This window comes from Stenella coeruleoalba (genome assembly GCF_951394435.1).
Source record: "Stenella coeruleoalba genome assembly, chromosome: 14".
In the NCBI taxonomy this organism is placed as follows: domain Eukaryota; kingdom Metazoa; phylum Chordata; class Mammalia; order Artiodactyla; family Delphinidae; genus Stenella; species Stenella coeruleoalba.
The window spans coordinates 24,634,779-24,661,978 of record NC_137160.1 but is presented as its reverse complement, the minus strand read 5'-3'; the positions used below and the strand labels follow the sequence as shown (position 1 = coordinate 24,661,978).

The window sequence follows — 27,200 nt, the reverse complement described above, 5'->3', positions numbered from 1 at the left end:
AGTGTCTACCTTTTGCTCCCGAGGGAGACAAAGACATGCTCCCATCTTTACCCCATCTGATCCCAGGTATCTGCACAACTCATTTTCTACCTCCTTCAAGTTTGAGCTCAAATGTACCTTCTCAGAGAGGTCTTCTCTGACTGCACTCTTTAAATTTGCAATATCCCAACCCTATTCCAAATAGCGCTCATTATTCCTCTTTCTTCTTTTTTGGCATTTTGGCATAAGCAACTAGGTAGATACTGATGTCATTTACAGAGCTAAGGAAGACTGCAGAAGAAAAAACAGATTCATTTTGTGTTCGATTTTTTTTTGAAGAAAATAATGAATTCTCATTTAACCTTGTTCAACATTTGTGGGACCGTTGTATAGGCAACTGAATGAGCTAGTTTGGAGCTCAATTAAGAACGGTCAGGTCTGGAACTACAGAAAACCTAGTGTAAATTTTACACTGCCAAGAGATAAAAATAGTTCTTGCCTTTACCATACCACAAAACTATTGTTGTTCAATGTCTCTGTCCTATACTTATATTCAGCCATGAAATTTCTTTCACGCCCTCTCTTGTTTGGTGTGGTATTTCTATTTTGTCCTGTTGCTTAATTCAGCCAGATCATATCATCTTATGAGTTAGAATGGAGGGTTATGTACAAGTGGCTAACAGTAATTTGGCTACCTGAAAAGCACATGTCTAACTCCTTCGGCAGAAGTTAAAAGTACTCCAAGGTTAGTCACTCCTGTCTCAGACATTCAACATTGCTTAATGTCTTAATGAAAAACATCAACTCTCAACTCCCTGTCAGCTAAAAATAACAGTAGATTCATAGTCTCCTCTACCAACATTTTTCAAGGTTAACTCCCTGAAAGAAGAAATAGCAAAGGTTTGCTTAAGCCAAGATTTCAGAAGCATTTAGGGGAGGGAAGGAGAAGGTAAAGTGCTGAAAGAGGCAAAAGTAGAGATGTTATTTATATCTTTCTCACGGTATTCTTTTCAAAATATGTAAAGAAGAGTTTAAAATGATTTTGAATGAATCTCCAGTGTGTCCAACACTATTTTAGATGATAGTATTCAACAAAAAGTTGTTGGAAAATCTGCTCATTTGGAATCTTATTTAGGTTTAGCCAAGTGAATGCTGAAAATATGGAGTTTATAATGAGAAGACCTGGATTCAAGGCTGAGTGATTTACTAGCTAAGTGACCTTGAGCCAACCATTTCACCTCTGAAGACTTGCTCTGCCTCCTTCACAAGGATAATTTAAGGGTCAAATGACATAGGGTGTATGCAAATTGCCCTCAATGATAAAGCCCTACGCAAACATGTGATCACTATTTAAGAGGATTTTTTTTTTTTTTTTGGTCTTGCTGCATGGCTTATGGGATCTTAGTTCCCTGACCAGGAATCGAACCCAGGCTCCGGCAGTGAAAGTGCCAAGTCCTAACCACTGGATGGCCAGGGAATTCCCTAAGAGGAATGATTCTTAGGTGGGGATCTGTGTTAAAATCACCTGGGAAGGCTTCTCTCAGCCTGCTGGTTTCCTTATCTGTAAAGTGGGATAACAATAACTAATTTACTGGTTTAAGAAGAATAAATGAGTAATATTATGTAAAGGTACTTAGCCTCATTCCCAGCACTTAGTAGGGACTCAAACTTGTTTAGGCATATATTTATCTAGCTTTAAGAACTACACAACAGCACACAGTCAAATGTTTACCCAGAGACTGCATTTTTCACGAATACAGTTGGAGTGTCAGTAAGTGGCCAATTACTGACAAGGACAGGAAAGTGAGCACTGGATATAAATCCAGTTTAACACCCTGCTTTTATTTCCATGTGGTGATATACTGTGAGAAAAACAAGTGAGGTCCTTTCTATTTCCTCATCTTTACTCTAATTTTCACCTCTTCCAAAGGAGACTAAGTTTCAAATGGACGTAGTTTAAATCCTTTGCATGGTTCTTGTGTGTCCTTTCAAAAAATAATATGGTCCTTCAGGGTTATTTTTAAGGATGTCAACAGCCTGGTTACTAAGAAAAGAACATCACTTTCACCACGGGTGGAGTAAAGACTGATTTGACATTATTAGAAGTGAACTTGAAGGAGAAAGTAAATTTCCAGGTTTGTTTTCAGATGTTTTCAGGCAGTGAATACGCAAACCAATGAGAAGCTGTAGGAACGTTTAGTGAATGCGGATAGTAGTCAGGCATGATGACTACAAACAAGGGTTTTATTATCAAACTGCCTCGGTTTGAGTTCTGGCTCTATCACTTTCTGAATATGTGATCACAAGCAAATTAAATCTTTCTAAGTTGGGTTCTTTAACTGTAATTGAAAATAAAAATGAAATATACCTCAAAGTTTGTTTTTTAATGAAGATTAAGAGAGATCATGCACGTAAATGCTTAGCAAGTATGCAATAAAAGCTAGCAACGCTAATGATGAGATGAATAGAAAAGGAGCAAATGGTTTTTGATGTGGTTTAAACATTTAAAACTAAATAATCCAAACAATGTATTACAACATGATAATTTATCATCTATTACAGTTATGACCACGGAAAAAAGAAACTTTGATTAGTCTTTTATCAGAAACAAAAAGAAAAAAATGCACTATTATGAAAAGAGGTATTGGTAATTAAAGAGAAAACATTTCCAATACACTGCAGGTATAGATTATCTGACATATATTGTGCACAGTTCAGGTGACTATCCAGAGAAAGAAAGGTAGAATGAGTGAGTGAGAGAGAAGGGGGAGGAGGACGAATGGAGGGAGGGAGGAAGGAAGGAAGGAAAGGGTAAAAGGAGAAAAAAGACAGGAAGGAATGAAGAAAGAAACTGAAATCAGAGAGGTCCAGAGAAAGGCAAAAGAGACAAGGGGTAGGGGTTTGCCATAAGGGCAGACTAAAACGATTAGGATGACGCAGGTTAGAAATATGAAAGCTAAAAAAGGATGTATTGGATAGTTCTATAATTCAAACATCTGGATAAACCTTGGAAAAACCAGGATATCCTCCACCCTGGAATGTGAAAGAGATACATTTATAAGTATTATAAGAAGATATTATTTTAGCACTTCAGTGCTCTTTCCTGAGTGGTATTCTTAGACCCAATTAGACATCGAGAGGCTCAAGAATATAATAGCGGTTCTGTTTACTTTGTATACACTTGAAATTTTTCATAATAAAAAGTTTTAAAAATTAAAAAAAAGCGTTTCCCCGGTGGTGCAGTGGTTGAGAGTCTGCCTGCCGATGCAGGGGACGCGGGTTCGTGCCCCGGTCCGGGAAGATCCCACATGCCGCGGTGCGGCTGGGCCTGTGAGCCATGGCTGCTGAGCCTGCGCGTCCGGAGCCTGTGCTCTGCAACGGGAGAGGCCACAACAGTGAGAGGCCCGCGTACCGCAAAAAAAAATAAATAAATAAAAAAAAAGAGTGTAATAGGCCACACTGGGCATAAGATTAATTTAAAAGGACAGAAGGCCAGGAAAAAGAGCATGCCAACAGCACAGCCCCAGGCTTTTGTTTTCCCTGGGAATACTCACAGCAGTATCGGGGCTGGTCTTTGGACCCTCAACTGATAGCTCCAATGTGAGAGAATGAGACTACCATGGACAGATCCAATAGCCACCCTAGCTTAGAAGCCATGTCCCAAACAGAAACCAATACCCCTTGTGATAGTCTCAGCTTCTAGGTCCCTGAAAAGGACATGCTTGGTTATGAATTTTTTCACTCAGGGAAGCCCAAAGCTATAGTCCTTTCAGTCCAGACTCAACTTACCATTCAAATGTCATTCTATCATATTCTCATTTTATTACAGCAGTGTTACCTAGTAACCTGGCTGACATTCCACCTTCGTCAGATTTCCAAGGAACAGAGCTAAAAGCAGCTTAACCCAAGGCCAATTTCCCATGTAAAAGAGAAAAGGGTTTTGTTGAACCTTTCCTCACATGCACAGTGAATCTTAATCTCAGTATCCTACTCCCCAAAATGGTACAAGCAAGAAACTAGAAATGAATGTGGACAAATCCATGAACAGGCTGGCTAGAAATGGCTTATTTTATTTTTTATTTAAAAAAAATTTTTGGCCGCACTGCACGGCTTGCAGGGTCTTAGTTGACTACCTCGTTGTCAAAAAGCATCTAGCCAACAGAAAAAGGTAGAAATAAGCTCTGATGGATGTCCCTTGGGCATTCATTTATTTCATAATCTTGTTACCACTACTTATCAATTTTAAAAGGAGGCGCTTTTCCCATTAAACAAGAAGGACATGGGGCCAGAGAAGAAATATTTGAGAAGCAGCTTGAGGATGCTCTCACATATCCTAAATATCAACAAATCTACATGGGAGTACTGGTTCATAATGGTGAGAATTTAATTAAAGAATATAAATGTCAAGTCTAACTCTAAGATATAAACATGCTCATTTGAAATGATGTTTCTGCTTTATCCTAACTGCAAAGATGACAATAGTACCCAGCTGCCCCAGTTCTGTTAATGAAATTTAAATAATACTGATAGTGGTTTAGGAAAATGACAAGAGTGTGTGTGGCAAAGTAATTTGCTATAGCTGCAACCATTAGGTATATAGTTGAGGCGACTTAAGGAAAGCTCATGAAAACACTAATTAAACTGACAGCAAAGAGGGTTTTTTGTTTTGTTTTCAACATATTTATTGGAGTATAATGGCTTTACATGGTTGTGTTAGTTTCTGCTATATAACAAAGTGAATCAGCTATGCGTATACATATACTCCCATAGCCCTCCCTCTTGTGTCTCCCTCCCACCCTCCCTATCCCACTCCTCTAGGTAGTCACAAAGCACCTAGCTGATCTCCCTGTGCCATGTGGCTGCTTCCCACTAGCTATCTGTTTTACATTTGGTAGTGTACATATGTCCATGCCACTCTCTCTCTCACTTCGTCCCAGCTTACCCTTCCCCCTCCAATGTCCTCAAGTCCATTCTCTACAACTGCATCTTTATTCCTGTCCTGCCCCTAGGTTCTTCAGAACCATTTTTTTTTTTTTTAAGATTCCATATATATGAGTTAGCATACGGTATTTTCTCTTTCTGACTTACTTCACTCTGTATGGCAGACTCTAGGTCCATCCACCTCACTACAAATAACTCAATTTCGTTTCTTTTTATTGCTGAGTAATATTCCATTGTATATATGTGCCACATCTTTATCCATTCATCTGTCGATGGACACTTAGGTTGCTTCCATGTCCTGGCTATTGTAAATAGAGCTGCAATGAACATTGTGGTACACGACTGTTTTGGAATTATGGTTTTCTCAGGGTATATGCACAGTAGTGGGATTGCTGGGTCATATGGTAGTTCGATTTTTAGTTTTTTAAGGAACCTCCATGCTGTTCTCCATAGCGGCTGTATCAATTTACATTCCCACCAACAGTGCAGGAGGGTTCCCTTTTCTCCACACCCTCTCCAGCATTTACTGTTTGTAGATTTTTTGATGATGGCCATTCTGAGCGGTGTGAGGTGATACTTCACTGTAGTTTTGATTTGCATTTCTCTAATGATTAGTGATGTTGAGCATCCTTTCATGCTGACAGCAAAGAGTTTTAATTTTTATTTCTGTTTACCTGCAATCATTACACAGCAGTGATATGGAGCAAATCAATGAATAGATCTGCAATAGTATACATACTTGTAGTTAAACTCATGTAATTGTGTGGGTTCCAGAGTATTCAGCAGTTTACAGAACTATGTGTTAAGAGTCTGGAATGGGAGCCTGGTTATAGTTCAAAGCTGATTTCAATTAAGTACTGAACAAGTACACAGGACTCTATTGGGATGAGCAAAAATTAACCTACTTGGGTAAACTGGCTTAATGAGAATGGATAGAGATGTTGTTCTGAAGTATCTTAAATTTGATCAGAGTCCATGTGTCCATTTATGTATTGCTGTTATCCTGAAAGAAGACTGGGAATTTTCACTTCAGAGGTCACTCTCACCCTCTCTTCCCCACCCCCAATTTTACCCAGCCTGTCTCTACCTCAGCTTTTAAAACCCTCACAGATGGGCTTACGGACCCCAGGCAGGAGCCTGGAGGACTCTTAATACGATGACACTGATCAGGCCAAAAATAAGACTTAGTGATATTGACAGGAGGGGGCTCAAAAGGAAATGGCCATCTAATAGGAGTTTCATAGAGAGGAAATAGCAGGAGACAGAGAGAGAGAGAGAGACAACCGGGAAGAAATAATTAAAATGAACATTTGAAAGTTCCGAGCTTGAGCCTCTAGACTCAAAGGACCCTCCAAGCGCCAAGTACAACTGACCAAGGCCCAGCAAACCATGAAATTTCAGGACACAATAATAGGGAGATCCCAAAAGCTTCCCAAGACAGCAGGTCATATGTAAAAAAGAGAAGAAAAACATTTTCAGAAATGAGAAACTAAAAAATAAAAAACCTACCTCACATACACCCTTTCCCCAGAAAGCTACTGTAGTACATGCTCCACCAACATGAAGCAGTAAACCAAGAAAGAAGAATTCACAGGAGCCAAGGTCAACCAATGGACACAGGTGAAGGAAATTCCCAGGAAGATGCTGCAGCTGGGCAGGAGAACCAGCGTACAACCTGGCTGGAGCTGGAAGCAGCTCTCCAAGAAAAGAATGGAACTGAGAATTTGATGTTCGACTATTTTGAGAGGAGTTTTAGAGTTACATCAGAAAGTCTGTATTTGTGTTAGTGACTGGATATTTGCAAAACATAACCAAGAAAGGCCTAGAATCCAGAACATACAAAGAAGCTACACACAGATAAATAACTCAGTAGAAAAAACTGGCAAAAGACTTGAATTAGCTTCAGAAAAGAGGAAATCCAAATTAAAACTATAATGAGATGTTACTACAAAACTGACCAAACTAAGTGTTCATGAGGATGTGAAGCAACGGGAATCTTATACACCACCAGCTGAAGAGTACAATGACAGCACTCCAAGGGAAACGGTTTGGTACGATACATGTTATGCAGCGAATCCACTATGAGGTGTACACCCTGGAGGAAGGCATGTACATGTGCTTACTTATGATGGAAATTTACATTCATACTTGTGCAATAATTAAATTATTAAAAATCTTCCTAAATGTAAGTAACACAAGGACAGGGATAGTGGCTCTTCTGTTTCCTCTTGTGCACTATGAATCTCATTAGCTATGCAAGAAATTTTTGTGGAATCAAACTGAACTGGGAAACACTAATACAACAATAGAAAGTTTAGCAGAAAAACCTTTTTAAAAAGGACAGGAGGTGAAAGTTCATAGACCTGTGAAAAATGTTCAATCACACTAATAATGAAAGAAATAAAAATTAAAAACAATAATGAAATACCATTTTTGATATAAAAGGACAAAATTAAAATAATTATAATAAACCTGTAAAAGTATAGTGAGATACATCCTCTCATACATCACTTGTAGAAGTATAAAATGACACACAGATGCATTAATTGTACAATATTTCTGGAAAGCAATTTGACATGGGTTGCGTCTTGAAAATACTGATCCCTCTGACAGCAAAAACTAGTCCAATTCCAGTTTTAAGACTACTTCAAAAATAGAACTAAAAAAGGTGAGATATGATGTATTTACAAACTGATAATTATAAATTAATACAAAATATGAGAAATAACTAAATGAGCAATAATGGGATAAGAGTTAATATATTTTAGGACCTCCATAATACAGGTTATACAAATACTAAAATGTGAGATTTTCAAAGAATTGATGATATCACAGAAAAATGTTAATAATGTTAAGTAAAAATGGCAGAATACAGAACTATATAAAGTACGATCTCAATTCTACTAAATATATATGCGTGCGTGTACATATATGTCTGTATATAGTACATACACATAGGGAAGGTGACAATTGTTATAGCAGAATAGACAGCAGATAGAGTTAAAGTTCAAGAGACTAATTATTGCAGTTTTTTTAATCAAGGTTTGTTAAACTTTCTCTACTTTAATATTTAAAAAAGAATCATAATAAATATCTCCATTTACACTTACCAGATCAATATTTTGCATGATATCCTGAAATGAAGGATGTGTTCGAAATTGTTCAAAGAGATCTCGTTTGTAAAGAAGTGCATACACCAAATTTGGATTGTGATGAAGAGAGTTTGTCAGGCAGGAGTTGATGATCTCTAACATCATTCGAATCACTTCTTCGATGACATTTAGGTCTTGTGCCTGATAAAGAAAGAAAATCCCCATATAGAGTCTGTGTTTTTTTCCTTGACACAGAATTAATTAGAATGAGGGCAACTGCTTTGCAATTCAAACAGCATTGGAAAGACCATGCAAAAGAGCTCTTCAAGATTACTTCTGTCAAGAATTTTTACAATTAAGTTTATCAGTTACTAAAGGATTTAAAATCTGTTGAACTTAGTATGGTGATAATTATAAATTTCACATAATAAATTATAGACTTGCCAATCTAGAAGGAAATTTGGAGCTTATTCAGTCCTTTGATTAATAGATCCTAACTTGTACTCTTATCACTGTATCACCCTAAATCATTAGACTTGCACAGTACAAAGTGGTGGTAGGGTCTTACCAATTCCAAGAAAAGTGTCTAATTCAGAATATGACCTCATTTTTCTGCACTGTCATTTCAACGTCCATATTTACAGATAAAGAGCCTACTGTTTTGTTTCTGCTTCCTCAGAGTCAATAGCCTTTGGGAATCTGAATGTGAAATAGTTATAAGAGCAAAACTCAAAGTAAGCAATCAATATCTCCCTTGAAAGAAAGAACAATGGAAAGCAAAAACACAGGTGAATACAGCACTTTCCTTCTCCTCTTGAGTTTTCTAAATTATGTTTGACAGCTGAAGCAGAAATTATAACACTGTCTGATGTGGTTCTCAATGGATGTAAAGGAACACCTAAGACAATTACATTATAAACCAGGGAGAGCAAAGGGATTTAAAGAGGGGAAGGTTTCTACATCTCACTTGAACTGGTAAAATGTCAACACGACTAGACTGTGGTAAGTTATGTATGTAAATGCCTAGAGTGAATTTATACAAGGAGATAGTACACACAAAAATACTACTGATATGTCAAAATGGGATTCTAAAAAAATGTTCAAGTATCCACAGGAAGGCAGTCAAATAAGACAGATGAGAAACAAGGAACAAACAGAAAGCAGAAAGTAAAATAGGCAGACTTAAGTTCTAACATATCAATTATTACATTAATTGTATACAGTATAAATACAATAATTAAAACCCAAAGAATGGCAGAGTGGATAAAAAACACATGACCCAACTATATGCAATCTATAAGAAACTTCAAATATAAAACTCACTTTAAATAGAGTTAGATAGCAAGTAAAAGAATGGAAAAAGATATAACATGCAAATATTAATCTAAAGAAAGTAGGGATGGCTATATTAATATCTGATAAAGTACACTTCACTTCAAAGACTGTATGGCCTACAAAATAAAAAATACTAGCTGGTGCCTTACAGAAAAGTTTACCACCCCTGGTCTAGCAGACAAAAAGGTATACTTGTTTCCATACAATTTACCTCCACCTATATTGTTTTAACCATAATGTCCAGCATTCAATCAAAATTTATGAGATAAACAAAAAGCAAGTAAAAACAATCCATGTCCAAGAGACAAAAGTAATCAGCAGACCCAGAGATACACAGATACTGAAAATACCAAATAGGGAATTTAAAAGAATTATGATATACAAAATCTACTATGAGTCTATAATATGCTTGCATTGATGGGGAATTTTAGCAGAGTTGAAAACTATAAGAGGGAACTTCTCTGGTGGTGCAGTGGTTAAGAATCTGCCTGCCAATGCAGGAGACACGGGTTCGAGCCCTGGTCTGGGAAGATCTCACATGCCACAGAGCAACTAAGCTTGTGTGCCACAACTACTGAAGCCTGTGTGCTCTAGGGCTCATGTGCTACAACTACTGAGCCCACTTGCTGCAACTACTGAAGCCCGTGCACCTACAGCCCATACTCCACAACAAGAGAAGCCACCACAATGAGAAGCCTGCGCACCGCAACGAAGAGTATCCCCCCACTCACGACAACTAGAGAAAGCTCACATGCAGCAACGAAGACCCCATGTGGCCAAAAATAAAATTTAAAAATTACAAAAAAAAAACAACTATAAGAAAGTAACACGTGGAAATGTTAGAATTAAAAAAAAAAGGTAATAGCAGTAAAGAATATCTAGATAGGTTCAACAGTAGACTTGAAAGAATCTTTTAGAGATAATGGCTGAGCATTTTTTTAAAATAACAAAAGAATCAAACAACAGATACAAGAAGCTCAGAATAACTCCAAAGTATTCCCTAAACAACCCCCCCACCCATACAACAAAAAACCACACAACTAGATGCATCATATTCAAACTACTGAAGACCAAAGAGAAAGAGAAAATCTTGAAGGCAGCCCAAGGAAAAAACAGATTAAATACAGAGGCACAAAGCTAAGAATTACAGTAGACCCCTCATGAGAAATTATGCAAGCCAATCTAAATGAAGCAGCATCAATAAAGTGTTGAAATAAGAGTCAAGCAAGAATGCTATCACTAGCAAAAATATCTTTCAAATAGGAAGGTAAGATAAATACTTTCTCAGACTAAAAAAAGTTGAGATAATGTATTACTTGTACACCCACACTATAAGAAATGTTAAAGGAATTTCTTCAGACAGGAGGAATATGAAACTAGACAGAACTGTAGATCTACACAAGGAAATAAAGACATTTTTATTTTAAATCATTCTAAAGGAAAACTGATTCCAGAAACAAAACAGTAACAATGTATTATAGGTTTATATGTGTAAAACATGTAAAATTTATCAAAATGTCCTTCTACTAATGGGCATCCAATTTATTTTGTTTCCTTGTTTCCATAAACAAGGCTGCAATAAGCATCCTGGTAGCTCTGTTCTTACATATGGGCACTCTTGTTTCTCTGGGAGATTCCAGGAGAGGGATGGCTGAAAAGGTTGTGTTTGTAATGTTAATAGATGTTGCCAGACATTGCATAAGGAGCAATAACAACCCATTTACAATGACAATGTAGGAAAGCTCCTGCTCTCATTTTCTCATGAACAAGTGTAATTGTTCTTTTTAATATTCATTGCCTGAAAGAGTTATCAGTTTTTAATAACATTATATCACAATTTCCCGTAGTGATTAAGTATTTATCAATTCCTCTGAGTGATTCTTGTATTCAAAATGACTGTAGGTTCATGATTGGCCTCTTTTTAAAAACGTTATCATTATGTATTGCTTCTCTTTATTCATAAGTGTATGTTTTACTGATATTAATATTGCTGGGACTTCTCTGGTGGCGCAGTGGTTGAGAATCCACCCGCCAATGCAGGGGACATGGGTTCGATCCCTGGTCCGGGAAGATCCCACATGCCATGGACCTACTAAGCCTGTGCACCGCAACTGCTGAGCCCGCACTCTAGAACCCTCGAGCCACAACTACTGAAGCCTGTGGGCCCTAGAGCCTATGTGCTGCAACTACTGAGCCCACGTGCCACAACTACTGAAGCCCGTGTGCTCTAGGGCCCGCGTGTCACAACTACTGAGCCCACGTGCTGCAACTACTGAAGCCCATGTTCTGCAACGAGAGAAGCCACCGCAATGAGAAGCCTGTGTACCGCAACGAAGAGTAGCCCCTGCTCGCTACAACTAGAGGAAGGCTGCGTACAGCAATGAAGACCCAATGCAGCACCCCCCCAAAAGAAATATATATATATATAAATATAATATATATATAATATATATATACCATCTTTATTTTGTTTAGCATTTGCTAGGTATATCTTTAATTTTCAAACTTTCTGTGTTACTGAAAACAAATACGGTTAAAAACAACTATGCTGCTAGGCTTTATAATTTTTAAATCTAATCTAATAGTCTGACTTTTGAGTTTAATTCACTTACATTGTTATTACTGATATCTTTGGAATTTATTCCTACCATCTTGTTTTGTGACTTTATATCAGTAATCTATTGCTGTATAACTAACTACAGGCATACCTCATTTTACTGCACTTCACAGATAACTGTTTTTTTACAAATTGAAGGTTTGTGGCAACCCTGCATTATCAGATGATGGTTAGCAGCTTTTAGCGATAAAGTAATTTTTAATTAAGATATGCTCATTTGTTTTTTTAGACAGTGTGTTATTGCATACATAATAGACTTAGTGTAAACATAACTTTTATATGCACTGGGAAACCAAAAGATTTGTGACACACTGTATTGTGATATTCGCTTTATTGCAGCGGTTTAGAACCGAACCTGAAATTATCTCCAAGGTATGCCTGTTCTTCGAAGCTTAGCAGCTTAGAATAGCAATAATCATTTGTTTTGCTAACAATTTGGGCTGGCCTTGGTGGGAACAGTTTGTCTCTGCTCCATACGCTTCACATGGGGCTGCTTGAGTGGCGGTTGGAGAGTCTACTTCTATGACAGCTCTCTATCGTAATATGGCTGGCAAGTTGGTGCTGGCTGTGAGCTGGGGGCACAGCTGTGGGTGGGGACCAGAGCCTTTGATTCTTCTTTGCATGGTCTCTTCTGGGCTGCATGAGCTTCCTCACAGGTTGAAGGTTCCAGGAGATTCAATGTTGGAAATCACTTACTGTCACTGCCATTTAGTGTTACTACCAAATGGTGCCACACACAATTTACTGAGGAGTGGCAAAGTTCTAGAAGAGCACGTGAAGCAGAAGATGTTGTGGCCGTCATCTCTGGAATGTATAACCTGCCATATTTTTTTGCCATCCTTTATAAGTGTACCTCTTCCAAACCTGTCTTCCCTTTCCAGCTTCTGTTGAATTAATAAAGCTTTTTGTTATCCTGGCCCCTCCTTTTCCTCTCTGCTGGTTTACAGGCTAAAGATAGCATTTCTATTCTTATAGAGGTAGCCCTTAAAATTTTAACATACACATCCAACTTTAGAAATACTGCTGTCTACCTCCTGAACAAGATCTAAGGAGGTTAACATACTTTCGCTGCTCCTTGAACAGCAAGCCCCTGACTCCATTCTTCCTTGTTTTGTTACAGTAGCTTAGATTTTTAATTTCATCTTTTAAAAAACCCCATAAATTGGTTTTTAAAAAGTCAATGGTTAACTAAATTTACATATGAATTTCAGTGTACACCACTCTTTCTTGCATTCCACTTCTTTACAGATCTATTCTTCTTCTATTTGAAGTACATCCTTTAGTAGTGCTTTCAGTGAAGTCTATGGCTAATAAACTCCTTTAGTCCTTGTGTGGTTGAAATATGTCTTGATTTTGCATTCACTCTTACATTATATTTTAACTATATATAAATAAGAATTATAGTTAGAATTACAGTTACTTTCTTCTGCACTTTAAAGATATCGGTTCACTTTATTCTGGCATCTATTTCTGTCATGGAGAAGTTTACTGCAAACCTAACTACTGTTCCCCTGTAGAAAATCTTTTTGATAGCTTTTAAGATTTACTTTTTTATCCTTTAACACTCTTGAGTTTCACGACCATGTGTTTAGGTGTTGATTTATCTTTATGTATCCTGCTCAGTATACAGAGCATACTTTTCATCTGACAACCTAGTCTCTTCCATAAAGATAATTTGGATAATTTTTTCTCATTACCTTCCAATTTACTAACCCTTTTTGATAGTACCCACTTTAGAACTTATTTTGTCTACCGAGCTTTCAATTTTAATGACTATAGTTTTCATTCTAAGCTTTCTAATTGAATAGTTCTCTGAGTCATGTTCTTATTTCATTTCTCCCTGTTTTTATTTCATTAATTATTTATTCATCTCAATGAATATTATATCCTTCATTTATCTTTGAGGGTATTAAAAATACTTAGAGTGCTTTCAAAATTATCCTATTAAATTTTAATTCTCTTTGGATAAATTTACCTTACTTATGATCATGACTATGTTCATGACTGTCTTTCTTAGCATTAAGTTAGATTTTGGCATGTATTTGGAACTTTGGTTGTGTAGGCTCATCTGATGTAGCTTAATCCCCCCAAATCTACAGGTCATGCAGCAGCTTCCTAGAGCCCCCAGTCTGAAACTAGGTCTCACTGTTGGTATCTCAGGGCTGCTGCCCTGCAGTCACATTGAAGGCAGTATAGGCAGGGTCCGTCACCAAGCCACATCCCTCACAACGGGCTCAAGATCCCATCGTGAAGCTGGTTCTGTGTCCTCCCACCTCCCTAGGCATAGAACTTAATCGTCATTATTAGTACTTCTATTCAGGCTCTTTACAGTAAGTGGTCTATTCCAGCTCTCAGTTTCTAGCAGGGAACCTGGCACTAGCATGCTGCCTCTCACTGGGCCCCTTAGTGCTACGCCTGCCCTGCAGCAGTTGAGCTCCCAGCCACTCCCGCCTCCTTCCAGGCCTGAAGCTTGGCAGCCTCACTGCTTCAGACCTTGCTATCTGCATTGACGGCTTTTTCTATTTCTGGTTGATCCTGAAGTATCTATCTCATTTTGGGGTAAGGCTATATGTTTTAAAGGTTCTCTTGTTACAGTTCATCTATTACTTTTATGTTTTTGGAACAAAGGGAACTATCAAAATAATCTGACTATAGCTCTCTCAATTATATTTTCATCTCACACTGGTATTTGAATTAGTAGAAGAGGAAGAAGAAACTTTGAGTTTCAGAATTCTCTCTCAAAGTCATCCAAGAGCAACCCAGTGCGATGCTATGACTACTGTAGTAATACAAGTCAGAATATTAACTTCTGCAGAATTTTATGTTCACAAGTATTCACATCCATTTATGTTAAGTCCTAATATATTAAACTTAAATATCAAAAATGAACTACCTCGGGCTTCCCTGGTGGCGCAGTGGTTGAAAATCTGCCTGCCAATGCAGGGGACACGGGTTCGAGCCCTGGTCTGGGAAGATCCCACATGCTGCGGAGCAACTAGACCCGTGAGCCACAACTACTGAGCCTGCGCGTCTGGAGCCTGTGCTCTGCAACAAGAGAGGCCGCGACAGTGAGAGGCCTGCGCACCGCAATGAAGAGTGGCCCCCACTCGCCGCAACTAGAGAAAGCCCTCACACAGAAACGAAGACCCAACACAGCCAAAAATAATAAATAAATACATAAATAAAAAAATTAAAAAAAAAAAATGAACTACCTCGATAGCTTACAATTTCTGCTTTCAAACATATTGACAGTTTATTCTCAATGTTTTAATAAGTAATTTGCTGCAACAAGCAGGGTAATATACTCAACTCCCAAATAGGCACCTGCTCATTTAAACCCAAACCAAACTACTGACCATTTATTTTATTCCCAAGTCAGGTGAAGTACAAACTGGAAACTTTACATCAATAAGCATACTCCACGGTAGTTTAATTTCTTTTTTTTTTTAATATTTCTTTTTTATTTATTTATTTTCCTTATTTTTTTGGCTGCTTCGGGTCTTAGTTGCAGCACACAGGATCTTTGTTGAGGCATGCTGGATCTTTCGTTGTGGAGTGCGGTCTCTTCGTTGTGGCACTCAGGCTTCTCTCTAGTTGTGGCATGCAGGGGGTTTTCATGGCGTGCGGGCTCCAAAGCGCGTGGGCTCTGTAGTTTGCGGCACGCAGGCTCTCTTGTTGAGGCGCCTGAGCTCAACAGTTGTGGTGCGCGGGCTTAGTTGCTCTGCAGCATGTGAGATCTTAGTTCCCCGACCTGGGATTGAACCCGTGTCCCCTGCATTGGAAGGCAGATTCTTTACCACTGGCCCACCAGGGAAGATCCTCCACGTTAGTTTTCACTTTTTGTTTTTTGGTTTTTTTTCCGGACGTGCAGGCTCAGCGGCCATGGCTCACGGGCCCAGCTGCTCCGCGGCATGTGGGATCTTCCTGGACCAGGACACGAACGCGTGTCCTCTGCATCGGCAGGCGGACTCTCAACCACTGCGCCACCAGGGAAGCCCTTAGTTTTCACTTTGCATTAACCAATCTGACTGAGGTTCCTTAAGGGTTATACTAACCCTCTTACACTTATAGGAGTTACTAGGTATTTTACTTCTTTTTTATTGTTTCTGTGACAAGTCCTAATTCTAATGCTATCTTTTAAAGATTATTTTCAGCTGCAGATTTACAAATTAAATGACAAGGACATAAAGCTTCTCTGACATTACTCAAATCAACTGAAAATATAATGTAAGAAGCTACAGCAAAGAGATTTTATACGCTATCATATTTTGTCATATTGTCATCATACTAGAAAGCATCCTGTATATTTTAATGTTATAAAACAATTATAAAACAAAAATGAGAAATTAAACATAATTTAGAAATTAAAAATAAGTTTAAATTAGGGAGTGGTTGATTATAATTTTCTGACAATATCTATTTTAACATGTAACACTGTAAATCATTTAGATTTTAGACATTATTACAAAAAGAACAAAAAATAACTGCCTTTGCAAAGTGGATAAATTAATGCAATTACTATAACTGCAAAGAATCACATCTCTTAGTTTTAGATATAACTGCTAAATTACACTTTTATTAATTTACAAAACTGGTCCTTTAGGGAAGTGTATAAAAAAATGGACTTACATTTATGGAATAAGTTTTTTTTAAAAAAAGACAGGTTTTAAAATACTAACAAAAATTAGCTTTGTCAGAGATAATATCAGATGGCTCATTGATAGAGAAGCAAAATACGTGGAGAATATTGTGCCTTTTTCATTCATGGTATTTTCTTTTTAGTACATACAGCTTCTGTTCCAGGAATGGATTCCTCGTCAAACAGACTCTCTTCTCAAAAAAAAAAAAAAAAAAAAAAGGCAAACTTATTTTATTGTAGAAAATCTCAAATGTAAAAACAAGGGCCCTGAGAAAATGGCTCCATTTTCAGATATTTCTGATGGTTTTGTACACGTTGGTAATGAACACTGAACATGATCTGTGCTAAGTAGTGAATTTACGTCAAACGGACAAGTTGGCAGTTGTGGGAGTATCTTACCCTGTCAACAGCAGTCATGGCTGCTTCATTATATAAACTTCCTTTTCCTTTCAAGAGGGAATTTATACAGTTAAATAGTTTCAAATAATTTATTTTTAGTTTCCTTAAGAGAAGCATATGTATCTTGTTTGTATTAGTTTTGGGGGGATTCCAAGAGAGTTGTCTAAATTTCCTGCATTTTCAGCAGAAAATAAAACCTTCAACAAAATTAATGGGACTTTGCCGAAGTGGGGAAGAGGGGGGAGGAAGCGCACAAGCAAGACTCTTTTTAAAGTTAACGTGCAAATGGCCTTCAAAGCCAATCATTCAGTGATGGAGTCTTGTTATCTCTATGTTGTTAAAATTCACTGGCACACACGGTGAAAAGCTTTGTGTCCACCATGTTATTTCCAGCCAGTATTGGATTTTTCCCAGAATATCGAGCTTCTGATAGCGAGAACTAGCTTTCTATTACATGCAAAATCACAGCTGAAGAATCAATCCTGTGACCAGAGGAGATAATGCGGGGAGGGGGGGCGGGGGGGAGGAAGGGGGAGGGCAGAAGGCTGTGCTCTAGCACCACCAACTTGGGTAAAACGATGTGGTCGTTCTCTCCATTCCTTGGACAGGGTCTGAATGTGGCCCACAAGCCTAAACTAGAACCCTGGGAAGGCTGTTATTTAAAACATGCTTACTGGTGGCAGAAAGGCAAGATAATGGTGGCTGCCAGGGGCCATGGGCTAACTTCACATGTTCTCCCATACCTGGAAAACAGCCAGAGAACACACAAAAAAGGAACATTCTGATTGAAATCCAGCTAGGCTGCAGCCCCCAACAAGCAGCTACCCTTAGCAGACTACTCATACTGGGCAGCAAGTGGGGTGCCTAACAGTGCTTCTTACCCCTCCCCAGGCCCTCCCACTGGCAGAAGAGAGGAAGCACACACCCGAGCTTGGAGTTTTTCATATTGTTTTTAAAAATGCAAGGCTTTGCATCAAGAATTAGTGTTCACTTCCATTCTCCAAAATACATTGGTGTTGGGACTTCCCTGGCAGTCCAGTGGTTAGGACTTCACCTTCCAATGCAGGGGATGTGGGTTCAATCCCTGGTTGGAGAGCTAAGATCCCACGTGCCTTGTGGCCAAAAAAACCAAGACATAAAAATAGAAGCAATATTGTAACAAATTCAATAAAGCCTTTAAAAATGGTCCACATGAAAAAAATCTTAAAAATACAAAAACAAAACCAAAATACATTGGTGTTTTATTATAAAACCAATGTCCTTCCAGATCCTATAAAAAGTAATATCTAAGTGAAATCATTGTCTATGAAGATGTATTGCCTTTTTAAAAATGGCTTTGACATTGTTCTGAGTGCCTCCCATCACCCCACTCTGAGATACAAGAGTTCCGGTTCCAGTGCCAATTCTAACAGTAACTAGCTGTGTGACTTTAGGTAACCACTTAACCTGAGTTGAAGTTTTTTGTTTGCAAAAATAAGTGCTTGTTTTTATTTGCAAAAATAAGTGCTTTAAAAAATCCCTTCCTAGTCCTAGCTTCCTTAAAGAATGTAGAAAATACTGAATTTAGAAAGCACATTTTATTAGACTACCCAAAAATGTAATTAATGTAGAAAAATCTTAGGGTGACCTCAAACTTCAGTAAAATTCAGAATTTACTTTAGATTATCGCAGCACCTAAAATAGTGTCACCGTTCGTTTAGAATGGAAAAAAAAGTCCCAACAAACTTTGAGAATAAAAATGTATAAGGCGAAGCTTGAAAATAATCAGTCTCTAAACCAAGGAACCTACTGATTCTTCTGTATCTCATTTTTTTCAATGTTTGTTAATTATCTTTGATATTGTTAAGGCACAGAAGGGAAATAATCTCTAAACTGTATGTCAGGGATTTCACACGAATGTCAGAGACCTAATGATGCTTGGTGCCCTTTTTTCTTTCATTCTTGGGAAGAAGGGTAGGTGGTGCTAAGAAGGGCAGTAAAGAATCACATATAAGAGAGCTATTTACAAAGCAGAAATAGAGACACAGACGTAGAGAAGAAACGTATGGATTCCAAGGGGGAAAGGGGGGGGTGGGATGAATTGGGAGATTGGGATTGACATATAAACACTATTGATACTATGTATAAAATAGATAACTAATGAGAACCTACTGTATATAGCATAGGGAACTCTACTCAGTGCTCTGTGGTGACCTAAATGGGAAGGAAATCCAAAAAAGAGGGGATATATGTATACGTATAGCTGATTCACTTTGCTGTACTGTAGAAAGTAACACAACATTGTAAGGAAACTATACTCCAAGAAAAATTATAAAAAATAAAACAAAAAGAGGGCTTCCCTGGTGGCGCAGTGGTTGAGAGTCCGCCTGCCGATGCAGGGGATGCGGATTCGTGCCCCGGTCCAGGGAGATCCCACATGCCGCAGAGCGGCTGGGCCCGTGAGCCATGGCCGCTGAGCCTGTGCTCCGCAACGGGAGAGGCCACAGCAGTGAGAGGCCCGCGTACCGCAAAAAAAAAAAAAAAAAGAAAGAGCTATAGTGCTGATATTTAAAAAAAGGAAAAAGGAAAAAGAGAGGTAGCTACAAGTTAGTAGAGAGAAGCTCTAGAATGAGTTCTAGTCTCAGTTTTGCCCTAGACCGGACAAGTCCCTTTCTGTGCCTCAAATGTAAAACAAATGGGCTCTTTGGGCAATGCAGGGAAGCATTAAGGGACTCAGACTGACTTCTGCTTAGGATGTGGAAAGCTGCAAAGAATGTCATCTCCTACCCTAACAAGGAGGAATAGAGAGATAATTTAATAAGTCAAAAGTCTTCTTAAGGCCATCAGAGAATAGTTCTGCAAGGTAATGAAGTGAAATGAATTCCCAAGAGGGACGAGTCCCTCTAAGGAAGGAAGGAACACAAGCACTCCCTCGCTTTTGGCAGAGTGCAGGCAGAAGAGGTGGTCTCCACAGAAAGGGGTAAGAAGAAATCGGCTAAAATTTTAATGAATTCTTAAAAGCTAAGTGTGGTCTAATGTGTCAGTCTGGAAAGCGAGAAACTTAGATGCAGTGGAGTTTGCATTCACCCAAAAGTTCTTTTCCACTGGACTCCACCGAGCGCTCATGAGCCCCTCCACTTGGCTCAAGCTTGCAGAGAAGGTGACCAGCTGCAGCTGGGGGCAGGCACCAAGACTGCTACTTCCCAGGCATTCTTCTCATGCTGAGCAAAAGCCTTAAGCTACTGGGACAGCAAACCCTTTCAGCCTAGAGCACAGGCAAACTTCCACTATTTCTAGGGGAGAAGTAGGAACATAACCCACCTGCCTCTGAAGAGAAGCAAGAAACCCTCTCACCCCCAAGACACAGGCAAAGATCCTTTTTGTTTTTTAACATCTTTATTGGAGTATAATTGCTTTACAATGGTGTGTTAGTTTCTGCTTTATAACAAAGCGAATCAGTTATACATATACATATGTTCCCATATCTCTTCCCTCTTGCGTCTCCCTCCCTCCCACCCTCCCTATCCCACCCCTCTAGGTGGTCACAAACCACAGAGCTGATCTCCCTGTGCTATGGGGCTGCTTCCCACTAGCTATCTATTTTACGTTTGGTAGTGTATATATGTCCAGGCCACTCTCTCACTTTGTCCCAGCTTACCCTTCCCCCTCCCCATATCCTCAAGTCCATTCTCTAGTAGGTCTGTGTCTTTATTCCCGTCTTACCCCTAGGTTCTTCATGACATTTTTTTTTCTTAGATTCCATATATATGTGTTAGCATACAGTATTTGTCTTTCTCTTTCTGGCTTACTTCACTCTGTATGACAGACTCTAGGTCCATCCACCTCACTACAAATAACTCAATTTCGTTTCTTTTTATGGCTGAGTAATATTCCATTGTATATATGTGCCATATCTCTTTTATCCATTCACCTGTCGATGGACACTTAGGTTGCTTCCATCTCCTGGCTATTGTAAATGGAGCTGCAATGAACATTGTGGTACATGACTCTTTTTGAATTATGGTTTTCTCAGGGTATATGCCCAGTAGTGGGATTGCTGGGTCCTATGGTAGCTCGATTTTTAGTTTTTCAAGGAACCTCCATACTGTTCTCCATAGTGGCTGTACCAATTCACATTCTCACCAGCAGTGCAAGAGTGTTCCCTTTTCTCCACACCCTCTCCAGCATTTATTGTTTCTAGATTTTTTGATGATGGCCATTCTGAGTGGTGTGAGATGATATCTCATTGTAGTTTTGATTTGCATTTCTCTAATGATTAATGATGTTGAGCATTCTTTTATGTGTTTGTTGGCAGTCTGTATATCTTCTTTGGAGAAACGTCTATTTAGGTCTTCTGCCCATTTTTGGATTGGGTTTTTTGGTTTTTTTGTTATTGAGCTGCATGAGCTGCTTGTAAATTTTGGAGATTAATCCTTTGTCAGTTGCTTCATTTGCAAATATTTTCTCCCATACTGAGGGTTGTCTCTTGGTCTTGTTTATGGTTTCCTTTGCTGTGCAAAAGCTTTTAAGTTTCATTAGGTCCCACTTGTTTATTTTTGTTTTTATTTCCATTTCTCTAGGAGGTGGGTCAAAAAGGATCTTGCTGTGATTTATGTCATAGAGGGTTCTGCCTATGTTTTCCTCTAAGAGTTTGATAGTGTCTGGCCTTACATTTAGGTCTTTAATCCATTTTGAGCTTATTTTTGTGTATGGTGTTAGGGAGTGTTGTAATCTCATACTTTTACATGTACCTGTCCAGTTTTCCCAGCACCACTTATTGAAGAGGCTGTCCTTTCTCCACTGTACATTCCTGCCTCCTTTATCAAAGATAAGGTGACCATAAAGATCCATTCTTGCTGGTGGAGGGATAGAAGCAAAAACCTTCTAACACGGGGGTTGGGGCCAGGATCCCATACCTATACCAATACCAAGCAGAGGTCTGCTATCACTGGGGAAGGGGCAGAAAACTCCCACTCAAGGCCCACCACAGATATGAGGCAGTTTGGTTGCCAAGGGGAGGAGGAGCAGAGATGCTGAGAAAGCCCTATCTCTAAGACCTGGATGCACCCAAGGACTCCTCAAGATTGAGGCTGGACCAGGACAATACAAATATTTGTTCTCTTCTCTAACTCCACTGCAAGGACTGCTGAAAGCAGAGTATGATAAAGGAACACTGAAAAACAACAACAACAACAAACAAACCCAGGCCCACTCTTTAAGCATAGGTAACAACTGCTGGGGAAATTTGAAGTTGGTGGTACAATGAAGATACAAAACCCAAACCCAACTCCAGTCCCAACTAGAATGATCCAACTCCCTATTAGCAGCCTAGCAGCAGAGGTGTGACCATTTACAGTCATAAATACTTTTTGCTTTAGACTCTGCTGTCCTATGCACAATGACTGGCATGGAACAGCAAATTATGAGACACATAAAATAAGTTATATGGTCCATAAGTAAAACAGAATATATGATTTGGTAAGTGCTGGGGACAGAGTAGTGCTCCAGACATGTCCATACCTTTACACAGGTTATCATTTAGAGGAGATACACCCTGAGAAGTATTTGGTGCTGTGGGAAACTTGGGGGTTGGTGCGGGGGCAGGCAGGAGAAAGAGGCTTCCCAGAGGAAGTACAGCAGAGTGGTTAGGAACATAAGCTCTGGAGTCAGGCCTAAGTTTGAACCCCAGCTTTAGCATTTACTAGCTGTGTGTCCTTGGGCAATTTACTGAATTTCTTTGAGCCTCAGCTTTCTCATCTGAGAAATTAGAATATTACCTGTTTTATAGGATGTGATTAAATAGTACAATGTACTTCACAACATTTGCTGTCTTGCCTAGCAGATGGAAAGTGCTCATTACCTGGTAGTTACTATGATTACTTATTATTAATAGGCAGATACATGTACAAGTTGGTGGGAGAGGTGGATAGGCAGAAGGAACTGCATGTACAAAAGGCCTAATAGTGAAGTGGACCATGGAACAGTAGGGATATCCAGTTTGGCTAGAGTGTCAAATATAAGAAAGGAATAACAATAGGTGAAACTAGATCAAGTAGGCCTCACAGGTCAAGGCAGATGAGTTCAGGACTTCCCTTAGTACAAAGAGGACCTTTAGGGCTCCTTCCAGCTGAGAAGTACCCAAAGAGAGAAGGAAAAACACTTCTGGCTAAAGAACAGCACTGGCGAACTTCAAGTAGCTCTCAGAGAAGAGACACTGAAAAATACCCAGAGAGGTCCAGGGAGCACATTCTGAAAACCTACTGAGGTAGAGATTCAGGTGTGTTACTTGCTAGTCATAGTGCCAAGGGCATGAGAAACAGAAAGGAGATAGCAGAGACTGAAAGTTAAGGGTGTACTTTGGAACTACTATTTACCATTTTGAAAAACAGCAAAGGGAAGACATTTTCTAACAGAACGAGACATAGTACACAAAGCTTTACTAATTAATATATTAGAAATGGTACCATAGAAATATATTTGCTCCTTTCAAAAGAACATCGGAAGAAAAAGAATCCAGAAACATATCCAAGTATACATGGGAATTCAATAAATTATATGGAATTTCATATCAGAGGGGATAAATAATTGAATCATTGCTACTGGGTTAACTGAGTAATAATTAAGTAGAAAAAAAGTAAAGGCAAGAGCTCTAATTCATTCCTCTCAACAAAAAGAATGCTAGAACACTGAAAGGTGAAAAATAAATCTTAAGGCGGTAGAAAATATACAGGTAAATATTTTCATAATCTTGACCCAGGCATGAGATAGTGAAGACAGGGAGGCTTTTCAAAGTTTGGGGAAAAAAATCCAGAGTTTCTAAAAGAAAAAACACACAGCTTTGAATACAGGAAAATGTAAATCTCTTAAATTGAAAAATGCTAATCAATAACAGAGATGCTAACAATGGCATACTTACAGAAAAGGCACAGCCTCATAGTCATCCATAAGTAAATAAGTAAAATTTAAATAGTAAACATTATAAACCCATAGAAAGCAAGACAGAAAAAAATAATAAAAAATAAAAACCTGGGCTTCCCTGGTGGCGCAGTGTTTGAGAGTCCGCCTGCCAATGCAGGGGACACGGGTTCGTGTCCCAGTCTGGGAAGATCCCACATGCAGCAGAGCGGCTAGGCCCGTGAGCCATGGCCACTGAGCCTGCGCGTCCGGAGCCTGTGCTCCACAACGGGAGAGGCCACAACAGTGAGAGGCCCGCATACCACAAAAAATAAAATAAAATAAAATAAAATAAAATAAAAATAAAATAAAATTAAATTAAAAAAACCCTAAATGAATAAATAAGAAAACAGAAAAAACACCACAAGAGAATAAGTAAATAAATTTGCTCCTTTTAAAAGCAAACAAAAGATAGACAAAATGCTCATCAGGAAAAAGAGGAAAAACACAAATATAAAACATTAGGGAAGATAAAAGGACTGTAACTACAGATATGGAGGACATTTCAATTAAAATTCTTCGTACAATTCTCTAAGAAAATAGACAATCTGTGACAAAAATGCAAAATTAGAAAAACTAATGATATACTATTAGCGAGATTGTAGGAAAACTGGAACTCTCATGTTATGTTAGTGGGAATGCAAAATGGTACAACCTCATTGGAGGAACATTTGACAATATACAGAAAAACTAAATGGGCATTTGCACTTTGACTCAGAAATCCCACCTTTAGGAAGTGATTACAAAGGTACCTCTGCACAACTATGCAACAGCATATGCACAAGACTATTCATTATGGCATCATTTGCAATAGTGAAAGAAAACAAAATGTCCATCAATAAACTATGGTATGTCCACATAGTGGAATACTATGCAGTTGGGAAAAGCAATGAAGATGGCTTTACACTAAGATGGAGTGACCTCTGGGACTTACTGTTTAAATAGCAAGGTGTAGAACAGTACACATGGTATGTTATCTCCTGAGTAACAAAGGACTTAGGGAAGAGAGAGAGTGTGTGTATGCAAACAGAACAAAACAAAACCTCTGGAAGAATAAACTAAAAATAATACAAATAAAAACAGTTACCTTTAGAAGAAGGGAAGAAACAAGAAGAGGGAATAGGGATGAAAGCAAGGCCTTCCTAGGTACACCTTGTTACACAGTTTTGACTTTGGAAACATATACCTTACATAACCCAAAATAAAATTAAATCAAGAATTAAAAAGAATTCTCTAAAACCTGACAACAAACTTGAATGATGTATCAGAAGGATGACACAAGGATACAGACATAAGAATTACTTCATGTGGCTTTGGAACATAGTAGTTTGACTGTATGTAAGTATAATCTTAGTAGAATATTAAGTAGAATATATTCTAAAGACAAATAGAACTGAAATATCAAACTTTATTCAATAGTCTCACTGTTAACAGTCACACTGATGGCATTATTTTGAAGCTATAGATTACTTAATGGAAGAAAATAATTATGTTAATGCTTTTGGGAATCAAGGTTTTCAGTGTGAGAGAGGAGATACAAACATAAAACCGAAGAAATAAAGCTAAAAGTTCATAATGTTAAATGTGAATTTAAAATCATAAACAAATGACTTTTTCTTTGGAAAAATGTATATATCTTTATTAATAGTCCACTGAAAAGGTCTAGTAGTAATGACAACCAAATAGCAATGGGAACATCAACTGTCAGATTATATTCTCTAAACACTATTCACCACCAAAAAAACCCAAACAAACCCAAAAGAAAAAAAACCCCACCCAACCCAAGTCTTCTTGAAAAGATGACTGATACCAGGTCCGTAGCAGAAAGTACAGAATATTAGCTGGGACACCTTGTGCTGGAAATCAAGGAAGCTTTTAATGACTAGTGGACTGTGTTAAAGGGACCCAGAAGTCAACATGATGTGAAAACAAGTAACCAAAGATAAAACTTCAAAGAGCTGAGCTTCAAATATGAGACTTCTGGAAGGTGGAATAGATGTTTTAGACTGACTCTCTCACCCGAGAACTGCTATAAAAGCTGGATATGTGCATGTACATATCCATACACACTGTTTAATGTCCTCAGAAAGTCATCATACACATTTAATGGCCTCAGAAAGCTATCAAGGCAGTAAGAAATTATTAGTGCAAGATTTAGGAAAAAAGGAAGGCCCAGAGGATAAATCTGGCATTTAGAACAACTTTTCCCATAAAGGTGTATGCTGAAGTATAGCTAAGAGCCTGAGTAGCTAAGAAGCTTAGTGTAAAGTTCGACAGGGTCAAAGGACTTGAAGAAGGCAAGGACAAAGACTGGAATTCAGGGTCTGTCAAAGAAGAGGGGCCCAGGTAAATTCCCTCAGGCTTTCATCTGAAAGTCCAAGAGCTACACATGAATTGTCAAGAGTAAAAAGAAAAAGATCACCCCTCACAGAGACTCAAATCCAGCTTTGAAGCATCTTAATCAGATAGGATTAGGCCAATCTGGGTGTAAAGCATTCCTAGCCTAGACAGTTGCCACAAGCAAAAATCGTCTCTGGAGGAAGAAAACCTTACCCAGGGCCTCTAATTATCTCCAGAATTTTTCATATACAGTGTCTCCCACTTAATAAAAATAACTAGGCACTTCTAAAGAGAAGCACATAACCAAAAGACAAGAGAAACAATAGACAGTAGAAACAGACCCACAGGGAAACATCAGACATGTACTTTAAAATAACTGTGCTTAGCAGATTTGAGGACAAGACTGAGAATTCTGGCAGAGAATTGGAAACTACATAAAAGAACTGCATGAAAAATCTGGACATTAAAAATACAATAACTGAAATTAAGAACTTAATGGTTGGGTTAAACAGCAGATAAGACACAACTGTAGAGAAAATTAGTGAAATAGAAAATAGTTGATAATAAAACATCCAGAATAAAGACAAAGGAACAGAAACAATATTTCAGAGGTACTAGCTGAGAATTTTCTATAACTGAGGAAATACTTCAAGCAACAAATTCAAGAAGCAGTATAAACACTAGCAGGATGAATTTGACCAAAACCACTCTAAGTAAAACTGCTAAAAAAACCAACGACAAAGAGTATCTTAAAAGCAGCCAAAGGGGGACAATCTGTGATAAATTCTTCTAACTATGTAGTTATGATTTATGCACTTTTCTGTATGTGTGCAATACTTCATTAAAAAGTTTTTTTTAAGAATAAGAATGCAGTGGGTGTAAACATATTCAATATGTAAAACTCCATGAGTTACACAAGCAACAA

At 38.3% G+C, this 27,200-nt stretch overlaps 1 protein-coding gene across 2 annotated transcripts in view; it reads right to left on the bottom strand.

The window, feature by feature from the left end:
- The window catches only part of DYM (dymeclin), a 377,292-nt gene that overhangs the window by 74,663 nt on the left and 275,429 nt on the right, over positions 1-27,200 (bottom strand). For both annotated transcript variants that reach the window (XM_079941933.1, XM_079941932.1), the window contains one exon: positions 8,031-8,213. In XM_079941933.1, coding sequence (XP_079798059.1) covers positions 8,031-8,213 — 183 coding nt within the window. The remainder of the gene's footprint in view (positions 1-8,030; positions 8,214-27,200) is intronic.